The 12,929-nt window shown below is 41.3% G+C and overlaps 1 protein-coding gene across 3 annotated transcripts in view; it reads left to right on the top strand.

Annotated features, from left to right (window-relative positions):
- Window positions 1-12,900, top strand: part of rorb (RAR-related orphan receptor B) — a 22,166-nt gene extending 9,266 nt beyond the window's left edge. Inside the window, exons 1-10 of one of the 3 annotated variants that reach the window (XM_005729482.1) lie at window positions 4,205-4,426; window positions 5,012-5,097; window positions 5,208-5,349; window positions 5,543-5,974; window positions 6,431-6,552; window positions 6,949-7,081; window positions 7,230-7,337; window positions 7,470-7,580; window positions 7,828-7,940; window positions 8,184-12,900. In XM_005729482.1, the coding sequence (XP_005729539.1) occupies window positions 4,408-4,426; window positions 5,012-5,097; window positions 5,208-5,349; window positions 5,543-5,974; window positions 6,431-6,552; window positions 6,949-7,081; window positions 7,230-7,337; window positions 7,470-7,580; window positions 7,828-7,940; window positions 8,184-8,348 (1,431 nt within the window). In that variant the 5' untranslated portion in view covers window positions 4,205-4,407 and the 3' untranslated portion in view covers window positions 8,349-12,900. Of the gene's footprint in view, window positions 1-4,204; window positions 4,427-4,974; window positions 5,098-5,207; window positions 5,350-5,542; window positions 5,975-6,430; window positions 6,553-6,948; window positions 7,082-7,229; window positions 7,338-7,469; window positions 7,581-7,827; window positions 7,941-8,183 lie in introns of those variants that run through there. The other 2 variants (XM_005729483.2, XM_005729481.1) reach the window with 2 other exon arrangements.
- Window positions 12,901-12,929: the final 29 nt, after the last annotated feature.

The following is a 12,929-nucleotide window of genomic DNA, read 5'->3' on the forward strand; positions in this document are numbered from 1 at the left end:
GTATTTTAATGTTTCAGACAGTAAAACAGGAAGGAGGGAAAGTGTGACAGCACACACGAGCGCAGAGGTCCGTTTGAAACCATATGCCGTGGCAGTGTTTCATTGATTTTAATGGGACAGTATGATGTGGAAACATGACAGGAAACACAGGGGAGATAACCCAAGAAGCACTGCTATAAACTATTCCCAGCTGTGTGCATTAATCCGCTCAGTGATCACGCCACCAAAAAGTTTCCTCAGTGTTTTTCATCATTGGCAGAGAAGGAGAGAGAGGAGAAAAACCTCCGCTTGTTCCTCTAAGTTCTGTGAGACAGGGAGACAGAGTTTCACTGAGAGATGGAAATAGATCATGAAATACAGAAACTGAAATGATTTCCCAGTCACACAGCCACTTACAGCGAGGAGGAACACACGAATGAAAAAGTCAAACAGACTGAAGCGGAGTGGATGGTGAAAAGTGATAGCATAATTCACAGTATATAGACATCTAAGACCAGCGCCGGAGCTGTTCAGATTTAACAAGGAGGGGTGTTGGTGGGGGGTAAAGTGCTGATCTCCTTCATTTTCCCAGAAGATATCACGTTAACTGGGAAGAAGCTATGCATATTTTTTAATGAAGTGGAGATACCACCCACATTCATCCCCAACAAATCAACCCCTGGGACTACAGTAGGAGTCATGTTTGCATTTCTGAAGTGGCTTACACTGGCAAAAGTTACGGCAGGAAAGTGAACACCAGTCTCTGGTGTGCACTGTGTCGCTGTAAACTGCGTGATATTGTGTGCTGCTTCAATACATTTCTCTTGTAGACCCATCCTGCAGGCTAAATGAATGAAACATGCATGTCCATTCTGCCCTTTTGGAAACACACACCCATACTTGCACACACATACATGCAACTCAGACTTGTCTAGCAACACCTAGTGGCCTCACTTTGCTGTTACATTGTCAATATAAACAAGCTCCTTTCAGATAGCTGCTTCATTCTCTGTGCATCTACGTGTGCATTAACTCTCAGCAAGCCCTGTGTGTGAGCTACTTATGTGCTTTAGAAATAAGTATTGCTAAGATATTGGTGCAAGGCTGCTGCTTTTTTTTTCCTGTAGTGCAATATGGATAATTAGGACTCTATTTAGGGAAAGGGCCAGCCCAGGAAATTCACAGGAGATCCTCACTTCATTAAAAATCAATTATCACAACACACGTGCTGGTGCAGTACAACCCTCAGCAACACACACTCACACACGTGCGTGACTCACATTACAGCAACTATCTTTGCCTTCCCAGATTCTTAAGCGAAATTCATCTCTAGTTGGTTCGCTCCATCTTTTTCTCCCTCAAGAGATTGTGCAGGCCTGATCCTCCTCTTAGCTGAGGAATCGCCAGCGCTGCAGTCCCGTTCTTACATAATAACCTCAGGATAACGCTCGTGCTCCGGCTGGCTGAGGACCTTGTCACTCACTGGGTCAGCTCCGGTTGGAAAAAAGTCCCACCCACCCTCAAGAAAGGCATGTGGCTAGGAGTAAAACAATCTCCAAAAACAGAAATGAGTGGCTGGTCCTCTAAGAGTGGCTAGTGGAAGAACTGCAATAGACTTGTTCATGTTAAGCTTTCATCTTTAGAAATTTATTTCCACCGCTTCTTTTAAGGTTTAAGTTTGCTTCTGTAATGGAAAATCATGAAATCCAACGCCCAAGAAGTATTATCATACATTCCAACTTTGAAAACAATAAGAACGCAGCTTTTTCTAAACAGCCAACAGATAAACGCGTCTTTAATTCTGCTACATGTATAATCCACTGCTGCAGCTACAGTATAGTCTGTATTGTTGACTGGATGTGGAAGTGGGAGTCCTTAAGTGAACAATTCAAAAAACCTCCGCTTAGGGAGGGCGACAGGACGAACGGTGATGATACACCGAGTTGGCTCCAAACACCAATGACATCATTTCCTTTAAGATTGTGACAGCTTAGCACATCATCGCGGTGACAGCCAGACGAGTGCAGAGAGTGGGTGGTCACCCTGGCAACAGCTATGCTGTCATGACCGTCTCCCTATATCCTACCTGACAGTCCCCATTGGCAATGAGCACAACACACACACATATAGACACAGTAAACAATGCATACACCCACACATACACTCACACACACACACACACACACAATTTACCAAACACACACAGACATGTGCACATACTTTATCTTTCTGAGTCTTTTTTTATAAGTGAAATGCTCACTCAAACCATCCCTGAAACACACACAGAAACAATGCACATGCCCACACGCCCATGCTCTTTTGGGCATAATGATTTGATACAAAGACAAATACAATCTCCCATGGGGTAAAAGGAATTCAGTCAAGATATAATGTAATCGGTGTAGAGGACGAGGAAAAAATGTAAAGCACTTGTTCTGAGAAATCAACAGAAATAATAACGCCGTATATCCACATCAGACAGCAGCAGGTGTGGGCTGAACGCATTCAGATTGTCTAAACCCACGGAGATTAACTTGCTTCACGATTAACATTTTGATCAAAGAGTTTGACTAAAAGTATGGGACTAACAGTGCCAACCGGAAAGAATAAGAGGATTGCGAGAGCAAAGAATAATTAGAAGCATGGCTGATGCACTGTTGTACTGTCTTCTGGTTATACGCAAAATGTGGTCTGTTGATACCGGCCATGTCCTGGGTGCAACTGACCTGTTTTACAGACTAAAAATAGGGGTGCACAGGCCGCGTTCATTGACAGCTCTGTGTATGTAGTCTGTGTGTCATCCCAGTCCAGTGCCTTTCTGTGACCCAGTTTGGAGAGCTGGCCGAGAATTGGTGGAAATGGGTCACATCTTGGGCTGCACCAGAACTCAGAGTATACCTGTGATACCTTAAGCACACATTCAAACAGTGTGTCATTTTGTTGCTAGGGCTGTCATGGGTGGTCCCCTGAGACGGATCAGGAGTTACTAGAGATAGATAAGGGGATTAAAGGCCCTTTTACATCATCAGTTATAACTATGGAGATATGTGTAACAATACATCTTGAATCAGAGTACATAATCCAGGATCACGGCAGCATGTAAAAAACGTTTCATGTCTCTCAGTGGCCACCAGGGGGCGGATAGGCAAAAATGAATATATAAATTTAGATATTTATTTATACATATATAAAGATGCTGTTTCATTCTAATTAAAGAGAAAAAAATCAATTACCTGGGTAGATCTACTCCTATGCCCTGTTAAAAAAATTACTTTGAATATGCAAATATGTTTGGGTTATTTTTGCTTTTTTTATAGCAGATGTCAGTGTTTAATCCTGGCTCTGTTTTCCAAAGCTTTCCACACCTAAAACTGAGAGAAAGCATAGAGTAACGTTTCACTTTCTGGAAATTTTTAAAACATTTGAAAGCTTCTTTTTTTTTTGAGTGCTCCTGAAACAGATAATAATAATGGATTGGATTTATGTAGCGCTTTTCAAGGCACCCAAAGTGCTTTACAATACCACTATTCATTCACACACTGCCCTGGGGTAGACTGACAGAAGCGAGGCTGTCATATTGCACCATCCAACACCAGTAGGCAGTAGGGTAAAGTGTCTTGCCCAAGGACTCAACGACCAGGACAGAGAGCCCAGGGATCGAACCCCCTGAGCCACGGTCGCCCCGTAAAAGAAGTAACACTGAAGGGCAGGGGGATTACATTGAAGTGATTGTACCTGCGCAGTTGCTAGACAGAAAACTGCTTCCATTGATCTTGACAAGAGATTATCCAATTATGTATACTGCAAACTCATTCTGCCAGACACTATATATATATATATATATATATATATATACATATACACACACACATACATACCCACAATCAACTCTGCCAAACCAAAGCACCTACACAAGATCAATGAAATACAAAATTAATACTACACAAATCCAAAACTTGTAAGCTCTTCAGTGTGCACACAGATACTTTAGACATACATCCATCGATGTTGTGCGAAAGGTTTGGTGGCACGCACGAGAGGAATCAAATTTACAAACACGAACATACGTTATATCTGAACTTCTCAGGAGATTCCTAAAATGTACAGAATTTCCCACAGTATGCAAGGAGATTACATGTGAATGGCTATTTCAGCTGTGGCTAAGCCAGCGCTCAGCAGAGGAGGGGAAGGAGCTCGTCGGGAAATAATTTAGGATTAGATAGGCTGTCTAATCTCTTTATAGAGACTGTGCCATCTCAGCAGCATACCTGCCTACCTCTACACCTATGTCATATCTCTTAACAGGAACTACAGCTTTCACTTTCCATACAGTATGGACGCTAAGTTCAAAGGCACCCATGACAGGTGCTCGTGTGTGTTGAAATAGTTTTTGTTGTTTATATTCAGTGCCTTTGGTTGTGATTGTACATGGAGCTGCCTATACACAGTGAGTAAAACCTAAAATGAACAAAACGTAGTTCAGTTAGTGCACATGTAGATTAAGGGCTGCTAAACACTAACAGCATTTGAGTTGGTGGACCAAATGTGTTTGCATATGCGTGTGAGTGTGTGTTTGAAAGAGAGAAAAGATAAAGGTTGAAGAGTATGTGTGACCCTTTGGTGTTTTCTCATTATGGGCAACCTTTCTAACCCGCAGGGGTCTGTCCTTTAAGCGTAACACAAAGAATACACATGCACAATCTTGTTACTTTGTGCATGTAACCGTGTGTATGCAGTCCTTGGTGTCCCATTCATTAGAAAACTCCTAGAAGCACATAATAATTGCCCAAATGTCACTGTGCCCTTGTGAATTTGAAGTTAACGTGACACAAATGCAGTATGCAGGCACACTGTTATCTCAATGAGGTCGTACACCCAACTGGGTTATGTACATTTACCATCAAATTAGACCACCAGCCGAGGTCTGACATCTGTGAGATGACTCAACAAGGTGTTCACAAAACTCCAAACTAGGCCGTATCCATCTGATTAGTAATGCAAGTCTTTCTTGTTCTCGCTTTTTTTCTTACAGCCCAAATCGAAGTTATACCATGCAAAATCTGCGGAGACAAATCATCAGGAATCCACTATGGCGTCATTACATGTGAGGGATGTAAGGTGAGACTCTATGTGGCTGAATCAAAGTCTGATTCATTTGCTCAGAAACATCATATAGTCTATGCTTGACGGGTACCTGAAGCCTGTATTCTCTGCTGACATGTAACCAGGGTTTCTTCAGACGTAGTCAGCAGAACAACGCCTCCTACTCCTGCCCCCGCCAGAGGAACTGCCTCATCGACAGAACAAACCGCAACCGTTGCCAACACTGCCGCCTGCAGAAATGTCTTGCCCTAGGAATGTCCAGAGATGGTGAGGTCCAGGAAATACATATTTATATCTATGGTGCATGAGTGTGCAGGCAAATATATGCAAACAAATACATGTGCAACCCTCTCTGTGCAGAACAGCCAAAAATAGGATCATATGCAATCTTATCTGATACAGTCTGAGCTAGTGGAGCAATTTCTTTTCATCCTTCATTTTATTTTTTGTCCCCATAAAGCGGTCAAGTTTGGCCGCATGTCCAAGAAGCAGCGTGACAGTCTGTATGCAGAGGTGCAGAAGCACCAGGCACGGCTGCAGGAGCAGCGGCAACAGCAGACAGGCGAAGCAGAAGCTCTGGCACGCGTTTACTCATCCAGCCTAACCAACGGACTTTCCACCCTTAACCATGAAATTGGGGGCACCTATGCCAATGGTCACGTCATTGAGCTACCCAAAGGTGGCCATGGTAATGGAGCAGGAGTCCCCGGGGGTTACTATGGGATGGATTCCACCCAGCCGTCTCCAGACCAGTCAGGTTTGGACATGTCGGGCATGAAGCACATTAAGCAGGAGCCAGTGTACGACCTGACGCCAGTACCCAACCTGTTCAGCTATGGAGGCTACCAGGAGAGTCAGCTTGGGCCCAATAATGTCAGCATGGGAGAGCTGGGTAAGAAAGCAAAATCATTCAAAGCTACCTGACTTAGCCACGTGGAAATCTGCATGTCTGCTCACAAAGTAGTCCTTTCAGCAGCGTGAGTCAGGGTCCTAATCTGAGAGCCACACAGGAGATCAGACAGGCTTAAATTTACAGCTGACAAGGTGTCATACTACCGTATGCACAGCTAAGGCTGCTAGCACAAGTTAAGATTTATTTAAGATTAAGCACTTCCGGCTGATTCTAGAGAATATAAAATCAAGCAGAAAATGTACAGCAATATAAAAGGACGATAGATTGCCCATAGTACTTTCCACCCAATGTGCACAATGCTTCAGATTAATGTGCAGGTCTGCTTGTACCTAAACTAACACACTCCATATACTCCTATATGCTATATATATAGTAACATTGTGTAGGGAAAGAATACGTGAATAATCGACATGAATGAATAATTTTCTTTTCCAGACCGTATTGCTCAAAATATCATCAAGTCCCACTTGGAGACATGTCAGTACACAACAGATGAGCTGCAGCAGCTAGCCTGGCAGACACATTCCTATGAAGAGGTCAAGATGTACCAGAGCAAGGTGAGGTTTGACTTTATGGCGCCATCAAAACATGACATTTACAATTACAAAGTACCTTATATCTTATACTCTCCCTATATTTGGGTCTTTTTTCCTTTCTAGTTACATTAATTTAATTAACAGCTACTTCTAAAGTACTGAAAAGGATTAAGAACACACACACACACACACACACACACACACATATATAGTTTTAAATGCCGTAATGCTTTGAACTTTCATTCAAACTCAGCTTACTGAGTTAGTGGGGTTTCTTTTACTAGTAATAGAAATGAAACACATTTGAAATCACAGAGCATGTCAGTCATAGAAATAAAAATGTCGTTTATTTTATTTCCTCACATGAAATAACTAGGTACAAAAGTACACAAACATAACCTGGGTCTTTGGTTCTAGCCCCGTGACGTGCTGTGGCAGCAGTGTGCCATCCAGATCACCCATGCGATCCAGTACGTGGTGGAGTTCGCCAAGCGCATCTCAGGGTTTATGGAGCTGTGCCAGAATGACCAGATCCTTCTTCTAAAGTCAGGTGAGCCACGTGAGCAGTTCAGGCCCTTCTCTTTATGTAAGCAGAGGTCAAACTGTCAGTCAGCAGACAGTAAATATCCTGTGGCTTCTTACTCTGGTTGGCTTTTAGTGAGTATATCAACTTCAAATTTATCACTCTCTCTCTCCAGGTTGTTTGGAGGTAGTCTTGGTGCGGATGTGCAGGGCATTCAACCCTCTCAACAACACAGTACTCTTTGAAGGGAAGTATGGAGGCATGCAGATGTTCAAAGCCCTAGGTAAGATATTACTAGCTAAACATTTTGTCTTGGTATGAACGAGGAGTACAGCCAAATATTATTAAAAAAAGAAGTGAGAGATAATTTAATTTTTTTTCTTACTGTCTGCCGTTCCCTGTGCGTCCCTCCAAGGTTGTGATGACTTAGTGAGTGCAGTGTTTGACTTTGCGAAGAGTATGTGCTCACTGCAGCTAACAGAGGAGGAGATTGCACTGTTCTCAGCAGCTGTACTAATTTCCACAGGTCAGTGTGAATCTGCTTATAATAATATATTATATTATTATAATAATGCAGGACGCAATGTGCATGGACTTGAATTAAAAACACTTTAAAAATAAGGTAGTGACTCTCTTTACATTATTCTGTATCAAGCAGCATAATCAGTCCTCACCACGTAACATTTTATACAGTGGCCTCACAGCCGTATCAATTTTACATTTTGCCCTTCAATCAACTCTGTCGGCATTAAAAAAGTCTATTCTTCTTTCAGATCGACCGTGGCTGATGGAGCCTCGGAAAGTTCAAAAGCTCCAGGAGAAGATCTACTTTTCTCTGCAGCACATTATGCAGAAGAACCACATGGATGAAGATGCACTGGCCAAGGTAGGGCTGGAACCTATGGTGAGAGAACTTAGAACGGCATAGAAGCCTAAAATGCATGAATCTATAGGCTAAGACCAAAAGGGAAATCAAACATGAAGACAGGATCTCCTTTGGTAGGAAGGATGGGTGATTCAATGGGAAAAAACACAACAGAAGTAGCAGAACAAAGACTGACTTATAGCCTTGTCCTCATCTGCACTTAAATTTCCTCATCCTTGATCATCTCTCTCTCTTGTCCGGCAGCTGATCAGCCGAATCCCAACGTTGTCAGCCCTGTGCACACTCCACACTGAAGAGCTTCAGGCCTTCCAGCAACTCCACCCAGAAACAGTCAATGTCCTGTTTCCTCCACTCTACAAAGAACTCTTCAACCCAGACCCAAACTCTGCCATGGCCATGCCCAAGTGACTGCCTGTGGTCCACATGCAACAAATGACGCCAGCAGAGGACCAAGAAAGTAAGACAGCCGCATCCAACAAGACAAAAGCAGCTATGTCGACTACGTCATCATCGTGGCAACCACATATTTCCGAGCCCCCCCAGGCACATTTCAAGCTGGTGGGTGAGGAGTCATCTGCTAGCAGCTTAGAGTTCCCGACAACAATACTAGGAATGTCCAGCACTTATCCCATTCTGTTCACCGATACAGTCTGAAGAATGTATATACAAATGAAACATGCCCCAGGCCACAACCTGAGCGGGGCTTCCACCTTTCTCCTGAACTGAACTGACTGACCAGTAATGTACAGACTTTAAAATATCTAGGAACAATTTTAAGCTGTCAATCTTTAAACAAAAAAAAAAAGAAAAAGAAATTGGTAAGTTAAAATGATTTAACTTTGAAAAAATCATTTGAATTATTTTCCATGTGAAGATGGTGAAGCTGGATGGGGGAGGGAACTGTGGATTTAGAGAAGCTATTGTAGATATTCTTCTAGTGGAGAGCGGATTCCAGTATTACTTCTTGTTCTGTTAAAATAAGTTAGTCTTAATTTAAATATACAGCAGTCCACTGTGGCTGACTATACCGTGTCTACGTGTTTTTATTTTATTTGATAGTTTCTTGTGTACAGAATTTGTAAAGTTGAGACTTGTAAAACAACACTGGCTAAAAACCGGGATTCAATTTGGGTTTGTTGATATAAAGAAGCCTTGTCTGGATTTTGTTCATATGTAAAGAAGGTACAACATCCTTCTGAACCTATAGTAATGTAAAGAGAGCATATGAAGGATTTAAAAAAATAATAATGGCTACTGCTACTTTTCAAGCTGGAGATATATACAGAAATATTCTATTTTGCAAGAAAAAGAATCTGGCAGATTTGCCATCTTATCAATCGTTTATTTCTCGCTGCAATAATTACGTCCAATAAAAGCTGGACTGCTTTCGAACAATCAGCCACACACAGCTAATCGGAGACTAGGACCTTGCAATGAACCCCAAATCTCTTCCCAAATTCCCCATGCACCCAGACCTTTATCTCTCATGTATTAGGACCTGTCCGTAAAATTCTGGCAGATATAAGTGGATATAAAATCACGGTGAAGGCGTGTATAGCTGTCCACCAAAATAAAGGCAACGAAAAATGAAACAAACCTGAATTGGATTCACAAATTTCCAGTCACTCAAACATGTATGAGTGCTGTATGCCTCATCCCTACAATCACTATTTGCACAATCATTACAGTCCATGGGTGACAAAGACCCTGTGGGCTGTGAATATGTAGGACCCTTTGTCTAAAGAGCAATAATTTTCACACTGCCTTTCTGATCTTATTCCTTTCCTCCTCTTCATGCTTTCAGTTGTTCAGATCAAGGTAGCCGTTTTAACTAAAATGCACTATATTTCACTTAATGGTTATGCCTAACAGTCATTTCCATCGGCGGTACTCATTCCACCACCACAGACTCTGCAGTGTTTTCAGTAAAGAGAGCATTGACTTGGAGTTATAAATTAGTCCAGAATAGAATACCATTTAAAGCTGCAATATGGCATTAACAATTTGAAAAAAGGAAAGTGTGATAGACAATCAATTTTTGCTTTTTATGTAGTCATTCCATAATTTTTAGCACTTACATTTTGTCTTAGTTTCTATGTTTTGTTGTTTGTTGGCCACTTTTTAAAAATCACATTGGCTCCACTGGGTATTTATCCAGGCATGTTGTAATTGGTCTTTTCTGGTGAAGGAATAATTTGAAATCTCATTGCGTAGACATGTTTCAGTGGTTTCTACACACTAGAACTAGAAGATGCTCTGTGAATCTCTCCTGTAAAGTTATAAGTGCTGTGAAATCTCAGCAGCGCGGCTAAAGAGCTCTCTTTCAAAATGAGCCCAAAAGAGACACTTGACAGAACATTAGCGCATGATGATGATACTTTCATTACCTGAAGACATGTTGGACTGACTAGCGACTAAAAATCGCACTTTTGCCTCAGTTTTGAATGCTATGAATAGTGGACTCTGATCTAGTGTTATTTAGGCAATTTTAAAACATTAAGCTTTTCTGATTTTTGCAAATGCACAGCGGCCAAATCTTTGACTTTCCATCAAAGTTATGTACCCCTTAAGCCCGCTGGTATGCCTAACATTTATTATCCTTCCATCTTTTTTTTCCCCACGTGGAGAACAACAATGAGGGAGCAAGTACCAATGTTAACGTTAGAAAATCAGCTTATACTGATCTGTTCCACGCTGCATCTATGTAAAGGTTCCCCAAAAGTCCAGCATCTTTCCTCCAACCCCTGACCCGACCACAGATCATAGGCCAGTGACTCTTTAAAAGACAATCACTTGCTCATTAAGGCTTGATGCACTACAAAGCATCTCTCAGGGAGCAGCTCTTTTTCAGATTTTGCATTAAGAGGGTTTAATATTTTTGCAAATTTACAAAAAAAAAAAGATTAATTATAAAATAATAACTTTTTAGGATTTAAAAAAAAAAAGGCATACGCCACCAGTGTATGCCAGAAATGAAATCTGCCCAGACAAGGCTTTGACAGATGTATGATGTATGTCTGTGTGTATGTGTGTGTACAGAGCATGAATTCACTGTCCAAATATCTTTAGACTCCAGATTATATAGCAAAAATCATAATAACATAGCACTAAAAAAACAACAACTTGTATATCAGTGTGCTCTTTTCACCACTGTACGCTCATGTTTACTGATTCTTTTTGCTGCTTTTGGGACAGTGAGGGAAGTCCAGTAGTAAGCTGTGACACAAGCGCCATCACAACACCGCAGGGACAGTGAATTCCAACTCTGACTATGAAGTTTTTGTGTGTGACGTTTTTATTATCCCTTGTTAGACTGTGAATCAGAGGGCTGGGATGGGGCTGTAAGGGGAGGTGGGGTGGGGATGTGCCGGCAAGAACGAGTGGCAACGCAACACTGTAAGTAAGATACTGTAGCAATAAGAACTGGAGGCATTTACTACTGTCATGTTTGCATTGTAAGATTATTTTTTATTTTATTACTATTTACTATTATTATTGTTCTTATTATGACTACTATTCTTCTATTACTATTAGCCTATTGTTGTTCTGTTCTATTTGCATGATGTTTCAGAGCAATGAAACATTTGGGGCTTATTGTGTTTTCTCTTCTCATGATAATGTGGGTTTCGTGGGAGAGGATTTTTTCTTTTGTTTTGGTTTTTTTTGGCAGGGTGGGGAATGGGTTGTGGGCAAATTCCACATCAATTTAGTCGGTTCAAAGCAATTTTTTCACATACTGAAAGGATTTTTAAATAAATGCTCTAATTTATACGTGACCAATTTTAATTTGTTGCTGGATTTGAAATGTTTTGGGGAGTTTTTTGTTCTCAACCTCTGAATGTGTGCGTTGAACGGCCCTTTCTGAACTGGCCTTACTGAATCGGATAACCCTTGAACCTGCTGTGGGAGAATAATCGATTCTGAATGTTATGGAGTAGTTTGTTCAGTGTGAGGGGCTGAACGCATCATGCGCCTTTACCACTCCATCAACACAGAATGACATCACGGAGCGCACAAACGAGCAGTCGTCGGCTCTTCGACGTGACTCGGACAAATTGCGCAGACAATTTTTTAAAACATGCTGAGTTTGAAATGTTTCCTACACTTAGTCGAACACAATCCAAACCTTCTTCTCCCTTTCCTGAGAAAAAGCTGCGTGCGCGTGAATGTGTGCGTGTGAGGAAGAAAACGAGATGTGAGATGACGTTCTGCTCTACCAATGCTTTGTAAACTTTCTTGATGCATTACACATTTGTGCAATTGGAGTAGTGTTGAAAATTTGTTAATTTATTGTTTAGAATGTCTTTGCATCCCAGCAAGAGCAAATAAAACAAAATGTAGCAATCTGTAACCAAAACCTAAAAGGTACTTAGGCTACAGAACCTCTTTTACACAGGACTAACAAAACAACAACAACAAGGACAAAAACAGAAAAAATACAAAAAAAAAGAGACATTTGTTTGTTTTCAAAGTGCCATAGCTAGTGAGGAGTGTAAGGATTGGCAGAGTGGGGCGTAGATGCTTTACGGTGTGAGTTTACTTGAGAAACCAATCAAAAAAGGGGAACTCTGAGGAAAAACCTGTATGTGATTACGCTGATGAACCGTTTTTACATTTTATGCTTTTTCATTTGGTGAGGACTCTGCTTGACTCTGAACTCTGACTCTGCCATAAATCCACGAGCTCTACTGTCCAACGCTTCATTTTCAGACGAGAACGAAAGAGTGACTGTGTGTGTAAAAGCATGCATCTGCAATAAAGTGAGTCACGCCCATAAACGATGGATCAGACTGGGTCGAAGTTCAGAGCCATGCAGGGGCCTTAGTGAGTTCTCCTTTGAGATGTATATACAATGTGAAGGTCTGAAGTGATTTTTTTTTTTGTTAAATTCTATATTTTATCGCTTTTGTAGACATTTTGTTGTGGGAAGAAAAAAAATAAAAAGAAATTTTATGGGTGAGATTCTGCTTCATTTTTCTAACTCACATA

This window comes from Pundamilia nyererei, unplaced genomic scaffold (assembly GCF_000239375.1).
Source record: "Pundamilia nyererei isolate P.nyererei 1_Seehausen unplaced genomic scaffold, PunNye1.0 scaffold00033, whole genome shotgun sequence".
In the NCBI taxonomy this organism is placed as follows: Eukaryota; Metazoa; Chordata; class Actinopteri; order Cichliformes; family Cichlidae; genus Pundamilia; species Pundamilia nyererei.